This window comes from Trichosurus vulpecula, chromosome 5, assembly GCF_011100635.1.
Source record: "Trichosurus vulpecula isolate mTriVul1 chromosome 5, mTriVul1.pri, whole genome shotgun sequence".
Classification (NCBI taxonomy): domain Eukaryota; kingdom Metazoa; phylum Chordata; class Mammalia; order Diprotodontia; family Phalangeridae; genus Trichosurus; species Trichosurus vulpecula.
Genome location: NC_050577.1, coordinates 266,516,609 through 266,542,364, shown reverse-complemented (window position 1 = coordinate 266,542,364; position 25,756 = coordinate 266,516,609). Strand labels below are relative to the sequence as shown.

The 25,756-nt window shown below is 48.9% G+C and overlaps 3 protein-coding genes and 1 long non-coding RNA gene across 8 annotated transcripts in view; all 4 read left to right on the top strand.

Annotated features, from left to right (window-relative positions):
* Positions 1-3,819, top strand: part of ERBB3 (erb-b2 receptor tyrosine kinase 3) — a 34,026-nt gene extending 30,207 nt beyond the window's left edge. For both annotated transcript variants that reach the window (XM_036759326.1, XM_036759325.1), the window contains exons 22-29: positions 84-239; positions 494-569; positions 747-893; positions 1,028-1,125; positions 1,212-1,403; positions 1,528-1,599; positions 1,808-2,096; positions 2,289-3,819. In XM_036759326.1, the coding sequence (XP_036615221.1) occupies positions 84-239; positions 494-569; positions 747-893; positions 1,028-1,125; positions 1,212-1,403; positions 1,528-1,599; positions 1,808-2,096; positions 2,289-2,821 (1,563 nt within the window). In that variant the 3' untranslated portion in view covers positions 2,822-3,819. The remainder of the gene's footprint in view (positions 1-83; positions 240-493; positions 570-746; positions 894-1,027; positions 1,126-1,211; positions 1,404-1,527; positions 1,600-1,807; positions 2,097-2,288) is intronic.
* Positions 3,820-5,355: 1,536 nt separating this feature from the next.
* On the top strand, positions 5,356-12,337 carry PA2G4 (proliferation-associated 2G4). Its single transcript, XM_036761091.1, has 13 exons — positions 5,356-5,669; positions 7,345-7,473; positions 7,721-7,826; positions 7,972-8,041; positions 8,313-8,405; positions 9,106-9,169; positions 9,408-9,486; positions 9,576-9,654; positions 9,789-9,922; positions 10,452-10,546; positions 10,708-10,835; positions 10,982-11,035; positions 11,233-12,337. Exons 1-13 carry the CDS (start codon positions 5,582-5,584, stop codon positions 11,296-11,298), a joined length of 1,185 nt encoding a protein of 394 aa, XP_036616986.1. The 5' UTR covers positions 5,356-5,581; the 3' UTR covers positions 11,299-12,337.
* A 6,528-nt stretch (positions 12,338-18,865) lies between these two features.
* Positions 18,866-20,284, top strand: LOC118851420. Its single transcript, XR_005010494.1, has 3 exons — positions 18,866-19,029; positions 19,640-19,662; positions 19,954-20,284. It is a non-coding gene; the product is annotated as an uncharacterized LOC118851420 (long non-coding RNA).
* A 470-nt stretch (positions 20,285-20,754) lies between these two features.
* On the top strand, positions 20,755-25,014 carry ZC3H10 (zinc finger CCCH-type containing 10). Of its 4 annotated transcripts, none has more exons than XM_036758767.1 (3): positions 20,755-20,869; positions 21,364-21,581; positions 23,021-25,014. In XM_036758767.1, the coding sequence occupies exon 3, from the start codon at positions 23,065-23,067 to the stop codon at positions 24,367-24,369; it is 1,305 nt and encodes a 434-aa protein (XP_036614662.1). In that variant the 5' UTR covers positions 20,755-20,869; positions 21,364-21,581; positions 23,021-23,064; the 3' UTR covers positions 24,370-25,014. The 4 variants fall into 4 exon arrangements, with proteins under 4 accessions (XP_036614662.1, XP_036614663.1, XP_036614664.1 ...); XM_036758768.1 differs by lacking the exon at positions 20,755-20,869 and adding an exon at positions 20,921-21,010 and having other exon boundaries at positions 23,021-25,000; XM_036758769.1 differs by lacking the exon at positions 20,755-20,869 and adding an exon at positions 20,921-21,010 and having other exon boundaries at positions 21,364-21,614; positions 23,021-25,000.
* Positions 25,015-25,756: the final 742 nt, after the last annotated feature.

The window sequence follows — 25,756 nt, the reverse complement described above, 5'->3', positions numbered from 1 at the left end:
AAAGGCTGACTGAGGCCTTGAGAATCCAGAGTTGGCTCTGGATCTCAGCACCCCTCTCCCAAGGTTTCTTCCTGCCCTTATAGGGTATGTACTACCTGGAAGAACATGGCATGGTGCACAGAAATCTGGCTGCCCGAAATGTGCTGCTCAAGTCCCCAAGTCAGGTGCAGGTTGCTGACTTTGGGGTGGCTGACCTGCTACCACCTGATGATAAACAACTACTGCACAGTGAGGCTAAGGTAAGGGGTGGGGAAGAGATACAGAAGGCACTGGTGCCAAAATAGTAGGGGGTGGTCAAGAAGTCAGCCCAGTAACAAGCTGCTGCTTAGTGCTTGGTGGGCTCCATAGGGTGAGGGGGGTACCTGGGTCACAAGGCAGCCAAGTTCAGAAGGCAAAGAGTATTGGTATGGAGAAAGAAGGGTGTTAGCGGGATCTCAGGAAATCGGGGGCAGGGGATTAACTGGTGACATCCCCTCCACTCCCAACTCACCAGACACCAATCAAGTGGATGGCCCTGGAGAGTATCCATTTTGGAAAATACACACACCAGAGTGACGTCTGGAGTTATGGTTGGTACTCACCCTTCCCTACCACCCACCCACACATTTTGAATGTCTTTCAAACTCTCAGAGCTGCCCTGCTAGATACTTTCTAAAATTACCTTCAGAGTCTTGTCTTATGTCACCCATTTCACCAACCTACATGTTGTGTCTGCCTCCATCTGACTCACACTTTTTTTTGGCCAGGTGTGACAATATGGGAACTGATGACATTTGGAGACATACCCTATAAAGGGCTTCGACTGGCTGAAGTGCCTGACCTGCTGGAGAAGGGAGAGCGTCTAGCACAGCCACAGATTTGTACTATCGATGTCTACATGGTCATGGTTAAGTGTGAGTCATTGATTCACTCCCGATCTTTGCCCCCTCCGTATCTTCACTGATCCCGACCCTTTTGACCTCCCACCAGGACTTTATTAACAATAGCTCTCTTTTATGGCCCCTTATTTCTCTTATCTCAACCCAAGGCTGGATGATTGATGAGAACATACGACCGACATTCAAAGAATTGGCTAACGAATTCACCCGAATGGCACGGGATCCACCACGATATTTGGTCATCAAGGTGAGAAGGTATCCCTTGGATGGAGATGAAGGGGAAGGACTAAAGCCCTCAGTCACATTAACAATCTATCCCTCAACTCCCACCAGAGGGATAGTGGTTCTGGGCTGCCTCCTGGCGCAGAGCCGCCTGCTCTGACTGACAAGGAACTGGAGGAGGTAGAAGCGCTGGAGCCAGAGTTGGAGCTGGAGCTAGAGCTGGAGCTGGAGGAGGAAGAGCTGGCAAACACACTGGGCTCTGCCCTCAGCCTGCCCGTTGGTACACTGTCCAGGCCACGTGGGGTAAGGCGTTCCCTTCTCCCCCCTCCAAAAATAGTGCAACACTGATGTATACAGAACTGAGGGGTCCATAAATATCTTTGTTCTGGGGTGCCACTCTTGTCTTCTCCCTTTTTTTCCTCCCCAGAGTCAGAACTTTCTGAGTCCTTCATCTGGATACATGCCAATGAACCAGAGCAGCCTTGGAGGGACCAGACAGGTAAGACTTGTCCATCTATGTGGAAGCCTGTTGGGAGAGACTGAAGATCCTAGGGGTTGAGCAGGGGTCCACTATAGAGAAAAGGCATTAGGGACTGGAGGCTTAAGCTCCAGGAGCCAAATAAACCTTCAGCTGGTTTATAGGAGGAACTACCTAAGCCCACCTCATCTTTCCTTATCTATGAGCGTATATCTGTTTCCTTCCTTAGGGGTCTGTGGTTCGTGGGAGCGGTGAGCAATGCCCCTGCCCGACCTCTCTACTCCAGAACCCACGAGGCCGACTTGCCTCAGAATCATCAGAAGGCCGGGGGACAAGCTCCGAGGCTGAGCTGCAAGAGGCAGAATCTTTGTGTGGAAGCCGGAGCCCTCGGCCTCGAGGGGACAGTGCGTATCATTCCCAACGCCACAGCCTGCTCACCCCGCTCACCCCGCTCACCCCACCAGGACTAGAGGAAGAGGATGTCAATGGTTATGTTATGCCTGACACACATACCAAAGGTGCCTGAATTGGGGTGGGGGCTTCTGAGACTGTGGTCTCTGAAATTTCTTCTGAATTTTTTCCCCTATCCTATTAATCCTCGTTTTTGCTGATCCTCTCCTACCCTGATCTTTTCCATGACTGCATCCACAAGACGCTCTGGATACCTCCCCCTAGCCCTAAATGTTCTTTCTCTACTCATACTGCCCCAGGTATTCCCTCTTCCCGGGATGGCACGCTGTCATCATCTGTGGGCCTCAGTTCCATTCTGGGCACCGAAGAGGATGAGTATGAGGATGAGGAGTATGAATACATGAATCGAAGAAGAAAGCAGAGTCTGCCAAGACCCCCAAGGCCAGGATCTCTGGAAGAGTTGGGCTATGAGTACATGGATGTGGGATCGGACCTCAGTGCCTCCTTAGGCAGCACCCACAGCTGCCCACTCCATCCTGTACCCATCATGCCTGCTACAGGAACTACTCCCGATGAGGATTATGAATATATGAATCGTCGACATGGTGGAGGAACTGCTGGGGGTGATTATGCAGCCATGGGGGGTTGCCCAGCAGCTGAGCAAGGGTATGAGGAAATGGGATCGTTTCAGGGCCCTGGGCATCATGCCTCCTGCATCCATGACGCCCACCTCAAGCCCCTTCGAAGCCTAGAGGCCACTCACTCTGCCTTTGACAACCCCGACTACTGGCATAGCCGGCTTTTCTCCAAGGCCAATGCTCAGGGGACATAACCCTTCCTCCCTGCTGTACTCAGGAGGCTTTTTATGGCAGCTGGCACCTCTAGAGGGCACCCCCTCTTTTTTTATCCTCTCAGTACTATCTTCCAGTGTTCCCCATATTCTCAGGCTCTCCTTCCATCCCCTGGAGGTTGTCTCCCTTCATTCCCACTTGGAGGGGGGGAGCTTTAAAATAGTTTCTCCCCTCCCCCAAACAATGTATGTGGTATTGTCAATTCTGCACTTTCTTCTCTAGGTCCTCCTCCAAAAGATCTGGTAAGGATGGGAGGGTTTCCTCTATACACTGTGCCGGACCCAGTTCCCTTAGGGGGAATCCCTGGAGATATGAAGAATTAATCCCTGTGTCCTTATTCCTCTGTCCAGATTTTTCTGTTGGTATTTCTGGACTTTTAAGCCTCTGTGTAAAGTGTGGCTACTTGGTAGAGATGGGGACAATTTATTCCCCACCTACCCACACAAGGCTAGCAAAAGGCAAGAGCTGGACCAGCTACTTACTACCTCCCCTATTCAACACAGCTTAAAGGACAGAGACAGGAAGGAGGGGGTAAAGAAAACTATGAAGACAGGGCACTTGGAAGTGATTTTTCTTTTTTAAGTTTACCATAAGTTTGACCAAAGTACTCATACAAACATGAAGCTGGAGCAATAGAGAAGACTTCCCAGGAGGGAAGAGCCTCCCTCCACTCACATTTATACTTAACCATGCTTCAGTACATGTGAAAAAGCTACCATCATATAATTCAGGGGCTTCCTACTACCCCAAAGCAAATTCACCAGACTTCCTAGAAGCAATTTTCCTGGGCCATGCCCAAACCAGTGATAGTGAGAGGCACCTCCAGTTGGTATGATAGGAGGGTCCAAACTCCCCAATGCCCACCTCTTTTTGGGGGGAATGGGAGTGGGGCGGAGAATCTCAGGTGTGTCACTGAAGGAGCTGTATTTTTTTTGTTTGTTTTTATACATGTTTGAATAAAAATGCCAAAGTTACCATATTCCTCTAATGTGTGTGTAGGATTTGGTGAGAAAACCCCTCTTAATTTCTGTACCCCCATCACAGCTCTCAAATCCCTGATCTAGAAGAATCACAGAATGAGAGCTTTTAAGGCCATCTGGTTAATCAATAAGCATTTGTTAACCTGATCATTAGCTCATAAATTTAAGAGCTGGAAGGGACCAACAATTCCCCTCCCCCCACACATACTTTTTTAAGATATGGAAGTTAAAATCATTAAGGTTAAGTGACTTGTCCACACATGTGTGGGCTGGAGCCCCTGACTCCAGATCCAGAACTCTGCCTGGCACCAAAATCCAATCCCCGCCTTGGCCAAGAATTCTCTCCAACAATGGGCCACAAGTGGTTCACTTCAGTACATGCAGTAAAGCCTTCGGTGAGACGTGCCTTCCCTGTGGATCGACAGTTTATTTTGTATGTTAGTGGTGTGCATGTTGCCTCCCCCGTTAGACTGTGAGCCCCTTACGAGTTGGGACTGTCTGTTGCTTTTCTTTGGATCCACAGAGTTTGGCATAGTGCCTGGCAGGTAGGTGCTTAATGAATGCTTGTATTGACTGAGAAGAAACCCCACGACATGCCCATCTGGGCCATCCCACTTTGGGACAGTTGTTACTGGAGTTTCCTTCACTCGAGCTCAAACCTGGCTCTCAGACGCTGCCCCCGGTCCATCCTTCCTAGGGTAGGCTGTCTAGAACCAACCTGAACCAGTGCAGGAATCGAAAACGGCCGGACCAAGGTGTGCATGTGTGCTGTGGGTCTATTACTAGGCACCTGATCTGGTATATCGTAAAGAACCACGACTTTGGACTTCAAAGGACCTGGGCTCGGAAACAGTCCTGTCATTTGCTTCCCGCGTGACTTTGGGCAGATCACGTAGCTTCCCTGGTACTCAGTTTCCTCCTCTGTCAGTCTCTGGCAGCTCTCTAGAGCCAGAATCAGCCCTTCAGTACCGGCGGCCGGTTGGCACGCCCGCCCAAAGGCCCGCCAGGTTCAGGCGGAACTGGCCGGGCCGGCGCAGGTGGCCACGGAGGGGAGGCACGTAGGGAGCTCCGCCCTTCCTTTCCCTTCCCGCCCCTCCTCTCCCCTCAGGGCCCCAAACCCACCCAGCCAGCCCAGCCGGCCCTACCAGCTAGCCACCGACGAAGCTACGTCCGCCAACCGGATTCAGGAGCCCGGGCCTTCCTCTGGGCACACCTCCGGGCTCCTCCGTCCAAGGCCCCACCCCCACCCCCCGACGCGTCCCCGCCTCCGGTTCACGAGGGTTCCTGCAGCGATGCTCTCTGGGAAGTGTAGTTTTCCTTTTAACTGAGAGGGCGGGACGCTCCCTTCTCTCTTCCTCCCACTTACCACTAGCCCCGCCTTCCTGCCGGCCGACCGACTTTTCCCAGCGTGCCCGGCGTGAGGACAGGCATGCAAGGCAAGGCCCTGGGGCCTGACTTGGCGGGCGCGAGGCAGGCCGGGAGTTGTAGTCCACCTGGTGCTGGGTATCACTGGTGGCCCGCGGTGGCGGAGACTCGCCATCCCAGAGTGCCCTACGCCGGAGACCGCGCGCTTGCTCGCTCGCGCCTGCCCGCTCGCCCGCCCGCTCGCTTGCTCGCGCTTTCTCGCTCGCTAGCTCTCCCTCCTCCCTCACGTACCGCGGGGGCTCCGGCCACAAGCGAGGCGGCTGAGCAGGAGGCGACCGCGACGACGGCGGCGGTGGCAGCGGCGGCGGCGGCGGTGGCAGCAGCGGCGGCGGGAAGATGTCGGGCGAAGACGAGCAGCAGGAACAGACGATCGCCGAGGACCTGGTGGTGACCAAGTACAAGATGGGGGGCGACATCGCCAACCGTGAGTGCGGCCCGGGGGGCTGAGGCGGGCGGGATCCAGCGGGGGCGAGCCTCGGGATCCGGGGCCGCGGCCGCGGCTCGGGGCGTGTGTAAGAGCCAGACCGGGGCCGAGCGGGGCACCGGGGCGGTTGGGGCGCTGGGCAGTTGGCAGCGAGGGAAGGGCGCGCCCCTCTCGGACTCCGGGGGCCTCGAGGGAAGCGGCACCGGGGCCGGGACCGGGCGGTGCCGGGGCTCAGGCTGGCCTCTGCATCTGGCCGGGGCTCCGGGGCCGGCCCGGGCACGTGTTGCCGAGTCCCCCATGAGGGTCTCTCCCTCCTCCGCGGCCGCCGCTGACACCAGCTGCCCCGCCACGTGCTTCGCTGGGGCCTTTTCTTCTCTGCACCTCCGCCTCCCGAAGGGGGCTCCCCCGGCATGGCTCGGGCGATGTGGGCGCCCCCAAATCTTTGGGCTACAGCAGCCAGCCCGCTGCCCCGGAGCGACGTCCCAGGGCACTCCTCTCCTGCCCCCCCCCCCCCACCCAAGTGCACTGAGCCACCCTGGGGACGGCCCGGATTAGCTTCAATTTCCCCGGGAATTGACATCTCCTCGGGGGTGTTTCCGAGTCCCTCCGCTCTCATGCTGAGGACTTAAGAAACACTAGATGGAAAGCAGCTTGTTTTCCGAACCCGAACAAGTTTTCCCCTTTCTTCGGCTCGCGGTGACTTTCCTAGCAGTTGTCCCTTTGCTGTCCCCGCTGCCTGGCAGGTGTCACAATCACTTCTCTCCAGAAATTCTTTGGACTGTCTGTCAGGACTTTATCCCCGACCACTGTCCGGAGAGCAGCAGTGTCTTTTCTTTTGTCCTAGTGACTTTGAATAGGGTTGATACTGTCTGTGGTGCTTAATCTGGCTTGGGAAAGGCACAGCTTTTTTTTAATCACGAAAGAGATGGACCTAAATTGGGGTTTGAATACACTCCAAGCTTAGAGATGGTTGCTTCTCTTAAAACCCATCAACATACACACATTAAAGCCCCATGCCAGCGTGTTTTTAGAACTTTTTTTTAGAGTTTGGCTGTTGGCAGATTGTAGGATGAGGAAAACAATTCTCCTTTGAAAGTCCGTGGTTCTGTTGAGCATTTAGAGTACACTGCTGCTTCTGACCCATGTGCTCTCAGCATTTAATTTCATTCAACTTTGTATCAGGAAGTTTATGAGGGAAGTTTTTGTGAGTTATACTTACTAATACACACCTAATTTGAGGATGTCAGGAGATGGAAGAAGAGGACATTTAACAAGGCATCAGTCTCAGTATTCAGCTCTGTCTTCCTTCTGTTTTTGATGCCTATAAACAACCTTCTAGCTTGTTTTTCTTGCACGTGGGTTTTCCCCTGGGTTCTTTTAAAAGTTCATCAATTCTGCCCAACTATATCAAAGATGCCACCTTCATAACAAGGGAAGGAGGAAAAAAAATCTTATGATTGGAGTTATTGTTAAGTCTGTTATGTTTTGACCATATTATTTTTCACAGGGAAAGGGGGAGGAAGTATCTAGATTTTCCATCAGCTTTTCTGGGATATGAGATCTAAAGGCCAAGAGTACAGGGCTCAACATCCAGGTTATTTTACCAAGGTTGTGCCCAGTGCTTGTAACTCTGAGTTGGTGGGATTCTAAACAAGGTACCCTTCTATCCTACCAGGAGTCCTGAGGGTGGTGGTAGAGGCATCAACCTCAGGTGCATCGGTGCTGGGTCTGTGTGAGAAGGGTGATGCCATGATCATGGAGGAGACAGGAAAGATCTTCAAGAAGGAAAAGGAGATGAAGAAAGGTAACAAGCCCCTCACTAGCTTTCTAAATTTTTCCCAGACTCATATGATCCCAAACTTATATAACCATCTCTGGGGTTGAAATACTTGGGAATATAGGTGGGGCAGGGTACCAGAGACCTGTCCTACCCAATTCAAAGTGGCTAAGCCTGGGTGGAGTCTCTGCTAAAGACTGTCTTCCTATTTGGCTTAGGGGTTCTAGAACTAGGGAGAAGCAGGTACTGGGGTTGACAGTCACTTTTTTTACAGGTATTGCCTTCCCTACAAGCATCTCGGTAAATAACTGTGTCTGTCACTTCTCCCCCTTGAAGAGCGACCAGGACTACATCCTCAAGGAGGGTGACTTAGTAAAAATGTAAGTCCCTGACTAGCCTTCCCTCTCCTCAGCCTTGGTCCAGACTCCCCCACTGTAGTGCCCAGGTTGATCCTTGAGCCCCACATAGGGACTTGTCATGTGTGAAATAATGTTCCTAACACTTTGCTCCATCTGTGTCTTTTAGTGACCTAGGAGTCCATGTGGATGGCTTCATTGCAAATGTGGCCCACAGTTTCGTGGTTGATGCATCTAAGGTGCGTGGCTTGACCTTTTTAGTACAAGGAAGCCAGCTATGTGGGTGTGGCTGTGATGCCAATATCCTCCCCCACCCAAACCCAAGCCATTAAAATACCTAGAATTCTATTTCTACCAGCAGATAAACCAACTTTGTTTAAAGTACCCCTTCCCTAAGTTTCTCCCTCTTATGAAGAAAAAAATAGTTTTTTCTGTGTTTACTCATTGGATAGGCATGGCAAGGGTCACATTCGAGGAAAGGTACTGATTGCTTCTGTCTTTTATTTGAAGGGCACCCCGGTGACTGGGAGAAAAGCAGATGTGATTAAGGCAGCTCACCTGTGTGCAGAGGCAGCCCTGCGCCTGGTCAAGCCTGGAAACCAGGTATGGGAGTATGGTTTCTACAAGTGTAGAGGAGGCTGGTGCCTTCCCCTCATCCTCACCAACCAACTCCATACCCCAAAGTGAATTATCTCTGATTAGCTGCCTCCCAAGGCAGAGTTTCCTAACCTTGGTTCTCTGTGGGCCTTCCTGAAACCTCTTCACCACCCACCACTTGTCTTGTCTCTCTTCCCTTTTCTCTCTTTTCCTTCCTACCACTTTTATTGTTACATTGCAATCTGTTGCTTTCGCTTCCTTTCCTCTCCATTCTTCCTTTTCATATGGCACATAGTTGAGGTAGGTGAAGAGAGAAACTACTACCTTTACTCTCCCCTCTGAGTAGCATGGAAAGCTTGATATGAATGTAGCTTTAGGGTGATAGGTAAGAGAATAAAAAAGTTAAAAAGTCATAGTTCTAGGTAGTAATTCTCAAAGTGTAGTCTGAGGATCCTGAGAGCCTTTCAGGGGTCTGTGGGTCAAAACTATTTTTATAATAAAAATTTTGGTTTCTAATACGGTAAATATCAATAGGTAATATCTATATAAACAGAAGTTCTTTGGAGTATACAAGAGTCCTGAGACCAAAAAAGTTTGAGAAACAATAGTACTTAGTTCCCATTTTTTTTCCCCAAGGTGTTGGGGAGGGGAGAGCCTTTGATGGTGACCTTTGACTTTGTTTCTGCCCTTTTATCCTGATTTCTAGAACACACAAGTTACGGATGCCTGGAACAAAGTTGCCCATTCATTTAACTGCACACCAATAGAAGGTGAGGTCGTGGGTCGAAGGGTGTATATGTCCAGAATGAATGTTCGGCCAGGAAATAAGACTCGGGGGGTCCATCTAGGCCAGCCCAGAGCAACCTCATTCCTGAGTTCAGGATCAGGCTCCCTTCGTTGTCTCTTCTGTGCAGCTTCTTTTAGAAACTGCTAAGGGAGGTGGGTTTTGACAACCTCCTCCTTGTGACAGCAGGTACCAAAGGCTCACTCTCTTCCCTCTGCTTATAGGTATGTTGTCCCACCAATTGAAGCAACATGTCATCGATGGAGAAAAAACCATCATTCAAAACCCCACAGACCAGCAGAAGTAGGTCCAGACCCCCTGTCCTTAGCTAAATCTTCCTAGTCTTCTTAAGCCCCGTCGTTAATCCTCTTTTTTTCTCCTATTCTCAAAAGGAAGGACCATGAAAAGGCTGAGTTTGAAGTCCATGAAGTCTATGCTGTGGATGTTCTTGTGAGCTCAGGAGAGGGCAAGGTGAGCTTCCTCCAGGAGAGAGAAAGAAAAGCCAAGTTGGAAGGGACATGATTCCTTCCCGTGCTCATAAGGAAGTAAAATGTGGCTGGAGAAAGTCCCCATTAGGGACTTGGGTCTTGTTTATTTTCTTGTAGGCCAAGGATGCAGGACAGAGAACTACCATCTATAAGCGAGATCCTTCAAAACAGTATGGTCTAAAAATGAAAACTTCCCGTGCCTTTTTTAGCGAGGTGGAGAGGCGATTCGATGCCATGCCATTCACTCTCAGGTACTGGTCTTGGTGGGGACAAGTTGGGGACTAGGAATGACTCAGAGCCTGCCTTCACACACCCATCCTTCCTTGTATCCATGACTTGCCCAGACTTGTCTCCCCCCAAGTCAAAGTTATAGGGAGCAGGCATATGCTTAATGGTGGAGTCTTGAATTCAGGATGAGAGAAAAGTTTTAGGGGCTGATGCTGAGAATATACTCTTCAACTCTTTCTCTGAATCTTTATCCTCAAGGTTCAGCTCAGGTGCCACCTCTTCCCTGAAGCCTTTCCTGATCTTCCCAGTTGTCAGTATACTCTTCCTCCTCAAATTACCTTGTATTTATTGATTGTGTACCTGTTGTATTCTCCCCTCTCCCTTCCCCATGTAAGCTCCTTGAGGGCCAGAACAATTTTATTGTTGTCTCTGTATACTCAGTACCCATCATAGTGCCTTGTATAAATTAGGAGAATAAATATTGGTTGAATTATTGAAAGCACGGACAGGGTGGTGAGGGTGCCTAAATCCCCCAATCTTCTTGAAATACAGGGCATTTGAGGATGAAAAGAAAGCCCGGATGGGTGTGGTGGAATGTGCTAAACATGAGCTTCTCCAGCCGTTCAATGTTCTGTATGAGAAGGAAGGTGAGTGCTGGCACCATGGGGGGATGTTACAAGCAGCGATGTATTAAGTTCTTAACGCATTTCTTGACTTTGGAGCTGAGTAACTTCAGGGTCGGGGCTTATTGTGTCAGAGGGCAGTCACTGACCTTCTACCCCACCCCAAACTCTCCCTTCTTCCATAGGTGAGTTTGTTGCCCAGTTCAAATTCACAGTACTCCTCATGCCCAATGGTCCCATGCGGATAACTAGTGGTCCCTTTGAGCCTGAGCTGTACAAGTCTGAGCTAGAGGTCCAGGATGCAGAGCTAAAGGTGAGTAGTGGTGTGGGAGGGTGGATCCAGGACCTCTATGTTACTGAACAGGAAGGAGAATGAGGGAGAAAGGCCTAAGAGAGTTCATTATAGGAAGTGCTGGTTTTCTTCCTACATATCATCTGTTTTCTTTCCCCTTCCTCTAGGCACTCCTTCAGAGTTCAGCCAGTCGGAAGACCCAGAAAAAGAAAAAAAAGAAGGTCAGTTATAATCCTCGTAGCTTGGGTCCTTAACTTTAATGTTGGTTTGCAGTTGTCAAAGAATAGTTCATTGAAGGTGATCAGACTCCCATTGGCCCTCATGGACAAGTTTGTCTCTTTATGCCCAAGTCCCACCAAATTGACCCAGACACTAACCCAAACTGTTAAGAGGTTTTTAGTTGTCCTTTCCATTCCAGGCCTCCAAGACTGCAGAGAATGCCACCACTGGGGAAACGGCGGAAGAGAATGAAGCCGGGGACTGAGATGGTTTCCATCTCTCTAGCCTAGCACTCCTCCCTATTTCCCCTCCTACTACACCCTGGGCTCCACAAAGAGCGGTTCATCTTTTCCATCCAGGACCGCTGGCAGAGCAGGAACCTCTCCCCTCATCCCAGTCCCTACAACCAACCCTCCTTCCAATGACTACCAGCTCCGACTGACTCTGGCCTTGGGAGGCTAGGGCTCCTGGCCATCGCAGACTACTTTAAACAGGAAAAAGAAATTGAATAATAAAATCAGGAGTCAAAACCTGTCTTCAAGCCCCTCTTTCTAACTTTTTGTATTGCTCTCTGCTTGGTCAAGGTTGATGGCCCAGCTCTACAGGGAGAGGCAGATGGCCGATCTAGCTTACGCACCGCCGCCACCTCCCCTGAAATTTTTTACTCTCATCTTTCCTAGTGGTCAGTATCTTACTGTTTGTCTGGGGTGACAGCCCCATTCTGCCTCTTCAAGTCTTTGTCTTTGCCTCAAAATGGGGTTGGGGAAGTATCTTCCTCCATTTCTCATTTTGATTCTTATGTAGCAGAATCCTATTCAGATCCAGGCTGTCTGGCCAGGCCCCTCCCGTTTTGTAGGAGCTGGAGCCTATAATTTTGGGATTCTCTTCTGTTATGTGGATCCTCTTGTTTAAATTTTTAATTTTTGCAAGGACAGGATCCACTTGTTTTCTCACAGAACTATAAAGAAATGACCCTTCTCAACTCAGCCTTGTTCCTGGAATTGCCCATAGTTCCCGATCTAGAGCTGAAAGCCCCGTCTGCCAGTTTGGTTCCTGTGCGTGGTGCTCTAACGTCCCTCTTCTGAGAGAGGGCAGGAGTCAGGGGAGCAGATTGACTCTTAAGGAGGGGGCTCCTCCTTTCTGAAGCTGTTGACTTGGATTGTACAGATTCTTGGGGCTTTGTGGGTTGTTGTGGGAGGGGGCAGATAGCAAGTGGGGTCTTGGGGAGCTGGGGCTCCCACTAACTCACGGGGTTTTTAAACGCACTGAGATTGCGTCAATAAAAAAATTGGATTTGCTGATGATTTTCTGATGTGCCATTTGTAATGCTGCTGATTTGGTGATGGGTTGGGGGGGAGGGAGTGGTCTTAGTAGATGTGTCTTGGATAAGCAAGTTCCAGTAAACTGGAACAGGTTTCCTAGGATATGATAGCTCCCCACTATCCTCATATGAGGGCCATTTATACCATCTAAGTTACATTCCGTCCTCTGGGAGTGATGAAAGAGTAAGAAAAATCCCACTAATTTCTCTGGATTAGAATTTTAAGATGTGTCTGTAGGAAGTGGGGGATTTATGGTTGTTTAATTTTTCTGGAGTGGAAATGTACCTCTTGCTAAGTCCATTTGTTCAGAAATAATAGGATGACCCATCCCCCCCAGGAATGTTCTGTTATTTTTTAAAAATAAAATTGATAAGTAATATTTGTGTTCAGTGTGTGGATGGATTTGGTTGGAGGGAGGGCAGCAGATAAGTCTCTGGAAGTCCCGCCATTTATTAATATGCCAATATGCAAGTAAGACTGCCTCAGATCTGCTCTACTCAACATTAATAGCCATGATCTGAATGAAAGCACGTCTACAATTTTTTGAGAAGCTGGGAAGGATAGCTAATTGTTGGATCACAGAATCTGGGTCCAAAAAGATTCTAACAAGCTACAATAATCTGGTGCCATTCCCTCTAATAGGAATAACAAGTGCCATGTTTTCATTTGGTAGTTTATTTCTTTACCTAAGTATGATTGGTGAAGGTACAGAAAAATTTGATTGCTATTGTACACAGATCCAACTTTAGGCTCATGAGTTTTTACAAGTGAGCTCCACTTCTAATACTGCCCCTGTCGTACATGTGGGAGTCAAATCGATTCTGGGTCAACATTTTTGGAAAGGCACTGAACTGAATTGTATCCAAAGGACCGTAACCATAATGGTGTGAAGAACAGTTGAAGTGACTAAGGATAATTAATGCAGAGGAAACTGGGAAACTGACATCTTCAAAAAACTGGTATAGCAGAAAGGAGTATTTGGGAATCAACCAGGGTTTAAGACCTGGCAGCTAGATGGCCCGGTGGATAGGCTGCTAAACAGTCTGGAAGAACTGAGTTCAAATCTGGTCTTAAGACACTGGTTATGTGACCCTGAGGTAGTAGCCTGAGATGATAACAGCTTCTACCTCCCAGGTTTATGAGGATAAAATAAGATGGTACTTATAAAATACTTTGCTAACCTTAATATATTATAGATATAAATATATAATAAATAAGTGCTATCTGGTGTTATTACTCTTATTGTCTTGCAAAGTTGTTATCTGGGCCTCAGGATTTTGAAGTGGAAGGAAACTTAGAGATTATTAATTTTCCTTCTCTGTAAAATAAGGGATCATCTCTAAGATCTCTTAAAGCTCTAAATTCCACAAAACCCTAGGAAGGGGTTTAGGCACCGTGAAGAGATAATTAGATTTGTTTTTCTTGAACGTAAAGGGCTATTCTAAAAACCACAAGTGAGTGGAAGAAGATGGGAGAAAGGAGGGCTTTGCCCCAAGTCATCCAAGTAGCAAAGAGATTCCAACACAGGCCCCCCAGCTCCTTTTAGTATGCCAAACTGGCTGATTCTGGGTCCAAGTATGGGGAGGCTACCTCAGGACCAGAACTTTCCAGAAGAGGAATGGACTATTGAGTTCCTAATTAGTAGAGATCTTCATGGAAGCCTATTTGGTGGGGGCATTTGTGACGAGATTCATGTCTCAGGAGGCTGGACTAGGTGATTTCTTGTCTCCTTTACTTCCTAGGGGGAGACAGCCATAGAGTTGAAAGGAGCCAGCATTTGGGGATTTTGTTCACAAAGGGTAGGGGATGGTGGTGTCATAATCTGTTCCAACTTTGAGGCTCTTCCTCAGGTACTACAATTCTAGCTTTGCCAATTGGAATTTCTTTTCCCTGGTAGAACTGCATTTAGTTATTATTCTGAATTTAACAAATAACAAAGAGAATGACCTGTTTGCCTTTTTTTTTTATCCTTTGTTTTGCAACTAAACTTCAAGCTGTAGGAGGATAAATAAATAAATAAACCATGATAGAGATAATGACTCTTTCAGCCCAGGGACCTCCCACCTCAATTTAATGGGGAAACAGGCACCTCAGCTGCTTGGGTTTACCCTGGAGTGGTGGTAGGTGTGTGTGTTGTATTTCGAGCCCATGAGGGGCAAGCACTGGCTTCTGAAACATCAATGAAAGTTGAAAGACCAAATGAGAACAAATGTGAAATGCTATATAAATAAAAGCATTATTGTTGTTGTTATTAAAATTATCCATTCCCTAACAGGTAGGACTCTTGTTCCTGTTTTCCTATCTTCCTATTTTCCTTGGGGAAGATGATTTCCCTTTAAGTCTCTCCTGATCTCTAATCTGCCTTCCTTCCAACAATTAAACTTTGAGAATGCTTCTAATAATAATTGATATTTATACAGTGGTTTATAATTTACAAAGCATTTTACATATTTTGTCTCACGTGACCTTCTTTGCTACTCATGGGGCAGATAGATCCCCGGCGAAGTAGGCATCCCTGTTTCACAGATCAGGAAACTAAGGCCGAGAAAATGATGTGCCAAGAGGGAGCTTGGCAAAACTGCCCATTTTCTCTTAACACACTCTCACTCTTGCTGATTTCTTCAGATCTCAGGGGTTCACTTAAATCTCCATCTTCATCCCCATTCTCTCTCCTGAGCTACAGTCTGGCATCACCGGAGCTCTATTGGACATTTCAAACTAGAAGTCCTGTAGTCATCTCAAAATCTGTTGATTTTGTTGTCCAAAGAAAACCCCAAACCCACTCGTCTTCCACCTTTCTATCAAGTGCACCACTGTCCTAGTCACCTTTGGTGTCCTCGACATCTCAATCTCATTCTTCCCACTTGTCCCATCAGTTGCTGAACTTTGTTTCCACCTCCTTAACATCTCTCTGTCCTCACTCAATCACTACCCCAGTTCAGGACTTTATCGCTTTACCTGGACAACTGGACTATAGCACTGCTATTAGTCCCTATTTCTCAAGTCTCTCCCCACTAATCCATTCTCCATAAAGCCATCAGAGTGCTTTCCCTAAAATATAGGTATGATTATGTCAGTCAATAAAGACTTTTTAAAAAACATTTATTTTCAGTTTTCAACATTCATTTCCATAAGTTTTAAATTTTCTCTCCCTCCCTCCCCTCTCTCAGCATGCAATCCCATATGGGCTCTACACATACATTCCTGTTAAACACTTTTTCACATTAGTCATGTTGCATGGAAGAATTATAACATGGGAGAAACCATGAGAAAGAAAACAAAGGAGAAAAGAGTCTGCTTCTCTCTGCATTCCGACTCCATAGTTCTTTCTCTGCATGTGGATGGCATTTTCCATCATGAGTCCTTTCGAAAAGTTTTAGGTCCTTGTATGGCTGAGAAGGGCTAAGTCTATCGAAATCAGTCATTGAACACTGTGGCTGTCACTGTGTACCATGTTCTCCTGGTTCTGCTCACTTCACTCAGCATCAGTTCACGATAAAGACTTACTAAGACATACTATGTGCCAGGTACTGTGCTAAGTAAGCTCTGGGGATGGAAGGACAAGCCCTTGCCCTCAAGGAGCTTAAAATCTAATGAGGGGAAGACAACACACAAAAGGATGATTAAAAGGGGGGATATGTAGAGGAGGGAGGCAAAAGATAGATAATGTAGAGGTCCAAAGGAGGACAGTACAACTAGGTGAGAAATGAAGAGGCGGCTGGCCTGAGCACCCTCTTTAAATGGAGGTTTTAGGTAGAGCACTCCATTCCCCGCTCCAATCAGGGAGGCCCCCCAAGGACGCAAGGTACTGATGAGATGTGAGTATTCAACAAATCCTGATGGCTCTTTACCACCTCTATTAAATATAAACTCATCTGTGTCCTCTAAAGCTCTTCACAACCTGGCATCATACTACTTTTCCAGCCTTATCACACAGTACCCTCCACCATCCACTCTATAGTCCTACCAACTGCCCTTTTTGCTGTTCCTTATACACAACAAGCATACCCGGAATGCCCTCCCCCCTCCCCTCAGCCTTTGAGAATACCTCCTGGTCTCCCCAGCCTGTAGTTCCTTTATACCCCCTCTCCCATTCCAAGATGACCATATATATGTATGTATATACATATGTAAATCTCTTGAGGACTGGAACTACTAAGCTTTGGTCTTAGCACCACTCCCACCACTTAATAATCCCTGCTTCAAGGAGTGAACCATCTACTTGGAAAACGAGGAATACACCAGGGTTCATAGATAAAGTAAATACAGTATATAAACAAAATAAATACAAATTAATTTAGGGGACGCACTAGCTGGAGGAATCAGGAAAGATCTTTTTAAGGAAGCGACAATTCAGCTAAGCCTTAAAAATCACCTTGTAATTCCAAGAAGTAGAGGTGGGGAAGGGGTATCGAGAACAAAGTCAAGGAGGCAGAAGGCGATCTGTCAGATACAGAGCAAGTACACAGGTGATTTTGACTGGAGCAGAAGGGGAGAAATGTGTAACCAGTCTGGAAAGATGGGCTGGAGCCAGATTATGAAAGGTTTTAAATTCCAAACTGAGGATTTAGGGTTTTATCCTAGAGGCAATCACAGAGTCACAGAAGCTTTTTGAGCTGAGAAGCAATGTCAGAACTGTGCTTTAAGAAAATCACTTTGGCAACGGGTGAAAGATGGGTTGGAGAGGAGAGATCAGAGGCTATTGTAATAATCCAGGCAAAAGGTGATGAGGGCCTTTAGTGGTTCTGTAAGAGAAGATGGATAGGTGAGGTATTGAGAAGGCAGAATTAACAAGACCAAGCAGTCAACTGATGAGTGGTAGAGCAGGTGGAGGAAAGAGTCCAGTAGGAGACTAGGTTATGAACCTGAGTGGCTGGAAGCATCAGAGGGAAAAGGGAAAGATAATGTGTTTGCCCCTCATCATCATGGGTCATGGAGGGAGTCTAATTAGATGGAAGGCCTGGGATTGATTCTACTGTTTAACTATCTTAAGAGGAGAATATACTGAGGATGTGAAGGGAAGAAAGGGAATGGAAAGCTAGGAAAATTATCTTACATGATTAGGGTGAGCAAGTAGACATCTATGTATACAAGGAGGAAAGGGGTGTGGAGAAGATGGCTGACATTTGAACCTTACTCTCACGTGAACTGGTCAAAGAAAGAATACACAGGGGCAGCTAGATAGAGCAGTGAGCAGAGCACTGCCCCTGGAGTCAGGAGGACCTGAGTTCAAATCCAGCCTCAGACACACTTGACACACTTACCACGCTTCCGGAAAGTCACTTAACCCCAATTGCCCTGCTTTCCCCCCTCCAAAAAAAAAATACATACTGTAGTTGGGCACAAAATACAACTTACTCGCCGGGAAATAGGAGAAAGTAGATTAAGTAGGAGAGGAATGGAAGGGAAAAATTCTAAGAAATGTGTAAAAATATTTTTATCTCTTTTTGAGGTGGCAAAGAATGGAAATCTCAATGGAAAAATGGTGAATAACTGAACAAGTGATGGTATATAAACGTGACGGAATATTATTGTGCTGTAAGAAATGATGAAGGAGACAGTTTTAAAGAAACCTGGGAAGATTGATACTGATGCAGAATTTACAGAACCAGGATAAAAGTTCATACAATGACAGCAGTATGATAAAAAAAAAAAAACTTGTCCTAAATTCCTAGAGAATTAGGAATCATCAGTGTAATCACCATATTTCAAGAGAACTAATGATGAAACATCTCCTGATACAGACGTGAAGGGCTTGCAGTACAGAATGAGACCTATCAAAGTAGAGATTTGTTTTGACTATACCTGTGTATAACAGGGGCTTTGATTTTCTTTCACTCCCAATCGGTAAGAGGGAAGGGTTGGCGAGGACGGGGATGGGGGTGGGAGTCGGGGAAGAGAGGAGAGAAGGCAGATTTTTGCTGATTTTAAATATGTGTATTTTTTTTAAGAAAGATAATAAGTTTGTTTTGGAAATTTTCTTTTTGAGACTGATAAGCACTAGGGACAGAGACTGAAACACAAAATAGGCAACTTCTCCCTGTTCCTCTCCCCGGTCCCACTTACTGGACCTCACCTCCACACGTGGGAGTGGACCATCCACAGTAAAATGGCGAGTGTCACCAAGGGACTACAACTCCCATGAAACTATCTGAGTGAGGGCGGAAATGACCTTGATTCCCCAAAGGCCATGTTGGAGAAGGGCAGCTGCTGCCGTACCGGGATAATCCGGATAAGGACCGTGAAGTGAAAAGCGTCGGCGTGGTCGAGAACCCGGCGGATATTTTGGTGGTCACTCCTCAGGGTGTTCTCCAAGGATTTTCCGTAGGTGCGCCGCGTAATCGAGGTCCCACGAAGCTTCAGGGGGAAAAAAAAAGACAGCCGCCATTATTCCTTTCCCGGGAAACCCCGCCCCACCAGAGGGGCGGACCCGTGAGGGACTCAGGACGGAAGTGACGACACGATCGCATTGTTAAATAAGACGCGCGGGAGGCGTTCTCTCTCTCTTCTTCTTAGCGCCATCTTGTCGAGTGAGTGCGTTCTGCTTTTTCTCCCTCTTAGACGGGGATTCGCAATCCGCTGCCATCTGGACTCGGCGTTTGCCACCAGCCCTCCAGACTAACCTTGTTGTTTTCCTTTCTCCCTACAGCTTCCATTGCGCCATGAGAGCCAAGGTAAGTGGATCTCTGTCTGCGCCCCTGGGGCAGAGGAGTCCGCAGGGGAGCGAGGCCTGCTAAGGGGAAAGGGGTGGGGGGGGGGGAAGGAGCGGCCTGTGGCTTGGCGCTTCGCCTTCCAGGGTCCGGCCTCCCCCTCCACCCCCTGGGAGCTGGGTGAGCAGAAGAGGAAAGCCAGCGTGGGTTTTCGATGTAGGAGAGCAGGAAAAGGGGAGCAAGAGGCGGCTGGGATAGCTCCGGCTGTGGGTGTACTGGGAATGGGGAGGCAGTGCTTATGTTAGACCTGGAGATTCGCAACATTCAGTGCTCATCGAGTTGCGTTTATATTCTCAATTCAAAACGCCGGGGTGGGGATGAACAGTACAGCAGCTCTATCGTCACTAGATAAATGCACTGAGCTTTCTGGGGTAGACCCGGTTTTAAGGAAAGAAGTTGAATTTTTAGCGAACTTTAGAAAGAGAAAGGATCACGCGCCCGGCTTGCTTTTGCAAAATGTAGATGTTAAACATAAGAGAAGCAGTGTGGATCCAGTTGCTTGTTTGGGGGACTTACGATACTTTTATTGGTACTAACTGACTCTTATTTTACTCCGGCTCGTTTTGGACTACAGTGGAGGAAGAAGCGAATGCGTAGGTAGGTAGATGCGGGTCGAGGGTGGATGTGGTTGACAAGTTTGCAAAAAGAATAACTCTAGTCGTTAGAAAAAAAAATCACGAATTATATAATCCTGAAAAAGAAGGAAGTTGGGCGGGAAAAATGGGTTAATTTCTTGATTGCATTTTTTTTGTTCTGTGTGATTGCTGTCAGTGGGAATAAAAATAATAAACTTATGTACGTGTAGATTGTTTTTATTGGAATTGAGTTGCATACAGACTTCCCTTAGGTAGGAAAGTTGGAGGGGGCTTACCTGGTTTCCCTGTACAGGCTGAAACGCAAGAGGAGAAAGATGAGGCAGAGGTCCAAGTAACCAGACTGTGCTAACCACGGAGGCCACAGGAGCAGAGATGGAATGACCTTTGGTGACATCAGGAAAGCAGAAACAATCAGGAGACATCACCATCTGGAAAAAGGATTCTTACCACCATCTTACCACCTCCCTGACTGAAGGATATGCCATCATTTAATGAAAATTCCACCAGCCTGACTCTTGACTCTGTGCCATGGGACTTTTGTCATTCCGGACTGATTGTTTTCCTTGTGGCTAAGTGTAGCGCACCTGCATAATAAATCCTCAGTACTTTCTTGCGTGAAAAAATGAGCTTGTGTATTATTTCAAGGCCTTTGTTACCTATTGTCACTACTTTTGCTAAGGGCATATGAAGGAAATACGACCCAGGGAATATATGTGATTGGATACTTATTGGGGGGGGCAGATTTCTGGCTCTGCAGCGAGTGCCAGGTGATGAAAATGGATAGAGCATGAGTTGGAAGTGATTTTGCGACGCTGGAGTGGGAAGAGAAACGGGGTGGAATTGTGGTTGTGGGAGGTGATAAAGTATTAAAAATTAAAGACTCCCCCCAGGCATTTTAGGAAGGTGGGACACGGTGACTGCGGTTAACATCGAACCCAAGATTGCGCGGGTGCGCGTTACTTCCTGTTTATCGCGCTGCGCAAAGCGTTCTGTTACCATCGTAACGCGCGGAGCCTGCTGGGAGCTTCCTGGGGCCGAATGCGCAGTTACCGTGTCGATCGAGTTTGGTTCCGGGGCTGGTTCCTAGAGCGTCGCCTCTTCCGAAGGAAGCGGAAGTGCCTCTAGGTGGGCGGCTCTTTGTCAGAGTCGGAGGAGCCGGCAGGCGGTACTGGCGGCTGCAGCAGGGACAGCGGTGGCTCCGGCTGCAGGTGAGGGAGGGGGAGGCGGCGCCCGAAGAGGGGAGGAGCCGGGACTGGCCCCAGACGCCTGCCTGGTCCGGCTCCGCCGCGGGCCGGCCAGCGGAGCCGCTCTGTTAGCCTAGGCCCCTCGACGGGGCTTCCTGAGCACAGGTACTCCCCTTGGCTCAGCACACCCCTCTCCTTTCCCCGTGACGTCACGGATCCCCGGTCTTCCGATTGAGGCTCTCACAGCGTGTGGCTCAGCCGGTGCGCGCCACCCGCGCGTCCGGCGCGCGGCGGGCTGCAGAGCCGCCGGGCCCCTGCTCTCACTTTCCCCCAGCTTTGGCCCAACTCATCCTCAGCAACCCCAGCCTACCTTCCACATCCACGCTGTTTTTCCCAGACTCCTCCCGTCCCAAAGTTCCGCTTTCCCACGCGTGTTGTCTTCTCCTCCACATTTTGTTATCTCTGATCCCGACTTGTCCCCAGTCCCTCTTCCTATCAGCATCGCCTCCCTTTGACAGGTAGGAAACAGTGCAGAGACCCTGGAGCCTAAGGGACCTGGCACCCCAAGTCGAGACTCTTCAGAGTGCACACCCCCAAAATCCTACTGCCCTGTCGGACTCTGCAGCTTCGTGGAAACCCGCAGGCCTCCGTTAAGGCTCTGTTCCTGCTCAGATCCCATCAGTGATGTGGAAGTGGATACCTGCAACAGCCCCAGACTATACCTGAGATAACTTAGGTATCTGTCCCGGGACAGTTTGAGGGGAGAGAGGTAGTGTGTCTCCTGATCTGGGATGTAGGGTGAGGACAGGCTTAGGATGGATATTGTCTGGCTCACTGGTGTCACCCTCTCAGAGCCATCTCTTTTAGCAACCCTTTTACCACTCTTTTTAATTCTAGATTCCCCTTTCTTAAATGCTACCACTGTCGCTGCATCTCATGGGCCGGTGGTGACCTTATGGGCCTACTTGAAGGATAGCTAAGGAGGGAGGCAGGAGTAAGAATTAGTTGGACCCTGGGAGTAAAAGCAGGAGAGGTTTCACTGATTCAAGGGGAAGAATGATGGTGTTGCCATCCCTGAGCAGCAGAGGGGGCCCTTAGCAACATGTGGAAAATACTTGGGGGTAAGACATGGTAACAGAGACAGCAGACCTGGGCCAGAGGGTGGGGCAAGCAGTAGATTTGATAGTTCAGATGTCCCTTGAGGAAAGAGGAAGATTTAGGAGGATTTTATAGAGTCTATAAATAAATACACATTTTATGAGTGTGAGGAGTAGCCTGGCTTAGTATTAAGTCAAAGCTCTCATGAAATCCATCTGAGCTGGGGTGGGGTTTTGAGGAGTAGGAGGTGAGAAGGGGTATTGGTGGTGGAGGAGGAGGGACAGAAAGAAGGTTTCTGTGGAGTTCACAGGGTTCAGATTAACTTCCTCCTCCCATTTTGGCCTTGTTTCCCAAAAAGCTTTTTATCCTGGGGATGGGGAGACGACAGCTGCTGAATCCTCCTCCCCATGTAATAACCACCTGGAAAAGTTCAGGGGCTTCCCAAGCTGGTGACGCTTCTCCCTTTCTCCGGGGTTCCAGAAAGTCTGGAGGTTTGGAATACAGATGCCACCCCCACCACCCCCCACTTAGAGACCTTTGGGAAAGGTACAGAGTAGATCAGAGCATAAAAATGAAGGTTGTGCTCCTATTGTCCTTTTCCCTAGTACTGTCTGCGTCCTGTCTCTAACGCCTCACTTTCCCCACCCCCCAAGCTTATTCAAACACTTAGGAAAAGTTTTGATTTCATTCCAGTGACTTTAATAAGGTCAGTGAGAGGGAGAGGCAAAATCCTACACTATCCTCTTCAGCTAGATATCATTAATCAGCAGGTGGGTGGCTTAACCCTCCTTCCCCGCCTCCCTTCCTTCTCCCCTGCCCAAAATAAGCAAGGAAAGTGAATCACTCTCAACACAAATGGGGGGGGGTGCCAGGGGGGAGAGAGTTGGGCAAGACCTCTCTTGATACTCTTCATACTCCAGCAGTGGCAGCAGTTCCAGTCTGTAAGTATGGTAGGCACAGAATCTACTAGTGACCCCTTGGGCCAGTCTCTCACTGCCAAGAATAGGGAAAGGCAGGTTCCTTTTCCAGGGATCCCTTTGTCTGACACTGCTTTCCTTTTTCCCATTTGTACCCAAGGGTCGTGGAAAAGGAGGAAGCCACTCATTTGGAGTGGGACCAGAATGCCTGACCGAGACAGCTATACCAATGGCACAGGGAGCAGTAATGGAGGCTCTGGAGGCGGTGGCAGCGAGGAGACCAGTGGAGCTGGGTCAGGAGCCAATGCAGGCAGCTCAGATGCTATCTGCCGGGACTTTCTGAGGAATGTGTGTAAGCGGGGCAAACGCTGTCGCTACCGCCACCCGGACATGAGTGAGGTCTCCAACTTGGGGGTGAGCAAGAACGAGTTCATCTTCTGCCATGACTTCCAGAACAAAGAGTGCAGTCGTCTGAACTGCCGCTTCATCCACGGCTCCAAGGAGGATGAGGACGGCTACAAGAAGACAGGTGAACTACCCCCACGGCTAAGGCAGAAGGTGGCAGCTGGCCTGGGCCTCTCCCCAGCTGACCTACCCAATGGCAAAGAGGAGGTTCCTATCTGTCGGGACTTTCTCAAGGGGGATTGTCAGCGTGGAGCCAAGTGCAAGTTCCGCCATCTGCAGCGGGATTTTGAATTTGAAGCTCGGGGTGGGGGGGGCACTGGTGGAGGAGGATCTACAGGTCCAGTGCCCACCAGCCGTCGCCATGATCTTTATGACACATATGATCTTCCAGACCGGGGCTTTGAGGACCATGAGCCATGCCCCAAACGTCGTCGGGGAGGGGGTGGGTGCCCCGCAGATAGTTCCCACTTTGAGACATTTGAGTATAGCCTGGCCCCACCCCGGGGATTGGAGTGCCGGTTGCTAGAAGAGGAGAATGCTATGCTCAGGAAGCGGGTGGAGGAGCTAAAGAAGCAGGTCAGCAACTTGTTGGCCACCAATGAAGTCCTGTTGGAGCAGAATGCCCAGTTCCGTAACCAGGCCAAGGTCATGACCCTGAGCTCCACAGCACCAGCCACAGAACAAACGTTGGCACCCAGCGTGGGCACTGTCACCAACTACAACCATGGCATTGCTCAGACACACACCACACTCAGCAGCCAGGCCCTGCAGCCTAGACCTGTGTCCCAGCAAGAGCTTGTAGCCCCTACAGGTGCACCAGCTGCCCCACCGACTAATGCAGCACCTCCCACAGCCCCTCCACCACCACCACCCCCTCACCTGAACCCAGAGATCACGCCGCTCTCAGCTGCTCTGGCCCAGACAATTGCCCAAGGCATGGCCCCACCTCCAGTCTCCATGGCCCCTGTGGCGGTGTCTGTTGCCCCTGTGGCTGTTTCAATGGCCCAGCCGCTGGCAGGAATCACAATGAGCCACACCACTACCCCCATGGTGACTTACCCCATTGCCTCACAGAGCATGCGCATCACTGCCATGCCACACTGACCAGGTCACTGGACACTTCTCTGATACTTCCTCCCTGGCAAAGAGGGTGGGAGAAGAGGGCTCATTCAACTCTTCTCTTCATGTGCGTAGAAGGGAACTCATGAGAGAATGAGGATAGCAGACCTACGGGTACTGGTTGGTGTTCTAGGAAAGGTGAAGGAAGGTTAGATTTTCCCCTGCCTCCTAAGAAGCACACCTTTCCAGCTTCCCTCAAACCCAACCAGAGGGGCCTACAAGGGAGAAAGGACTTACAGGCTGCCAGGAAAGGCAGGGTTAACTGAAGGGTTTTTGTGTCCTCAGAAAGACTTGGCTGATGGGATATTGAGCTGTCCCAAACACTGCCCTCTGCCCCTCTCTCCCCCACACCCCCAGCATAGATTCTAGCACTGATTTTTGAAAATGAGCCCAGACCCTGTAAAGGGAGGGTAATGGGGTCAAGGAAAGTCAGAATGTGGAGCTTTCAGACTCAGAGACTTTGGCTCATTCTCAATGTGAGAATTTCTCTGGGTCCGTTGGGGGGAGGAATGCCAGGAGGCCCTAATGTTTCAGGGCAGTGGGCTAGGGAATTGTTAACCCAGGTGGGGTTAGGAGTCCACAGAGCAGGGCCCCACCATTTTCCAAAGAAATAAAATAATTATTTTTAACAAAAGGAGGCAATGGACACTTACTGGGAGGTTATATGTGCTGGGAGTCCTGCTTTAAAATCTGTACACAGCCCACCTGTGGGCAATATGGAAATGGCTTTGTAGGGGATAATGAGATCCCAAGACTAAAGGCTCTGTGGATCTGTAAAGATTCAAGTTGGGGGTAAAGGGACTGGCAACACATGGTAAGGTTTAAAAATAACCTGTCTGTGTCTTGAATGCAGTGTTATTCCCAGGCAGTCTTGCTAACCAGGGCTTCTAGGGTCATTGGTGGAGGAGGGGCAATGAAAGGTATTGCTGGGAAGCTGGGATGAGTTGTTCATCTAGCTGACAGATTCTGCCCTTTCCTCCCTGACTTCAAAATAGCAGGTGCTAGAGAAATTGGGTGGGGGAGGGGGAGATATCCATGGCTGATGGACTGTGGCAAGCAAGGTTTCATTCCCTCTCCAGCTATAAAGTTGTTTAATGGCCACTGATGATTCTTCTGCCCCTCCTTACCTCCGAGGCCAACATTTTAGGCTTTAAGGCCTTGAGTGATATAGTGGTAGATGGGTCATTTCTTGTAAGATTAGTCTCCTTTATTCAGCTGATCTCTCTCCTGCCACCTGTAAGGAGGAGATTCTTTCAAATCCCCTAAGGTTGCCAATGTGGGGCTTCATTAGCTGATATCAACTCTTCTCACAAGTTGAAGCCTCGATAGTTGGTTGAGCTAAGGAAAAAATTGAAAGTGTCCTCTCTTATTG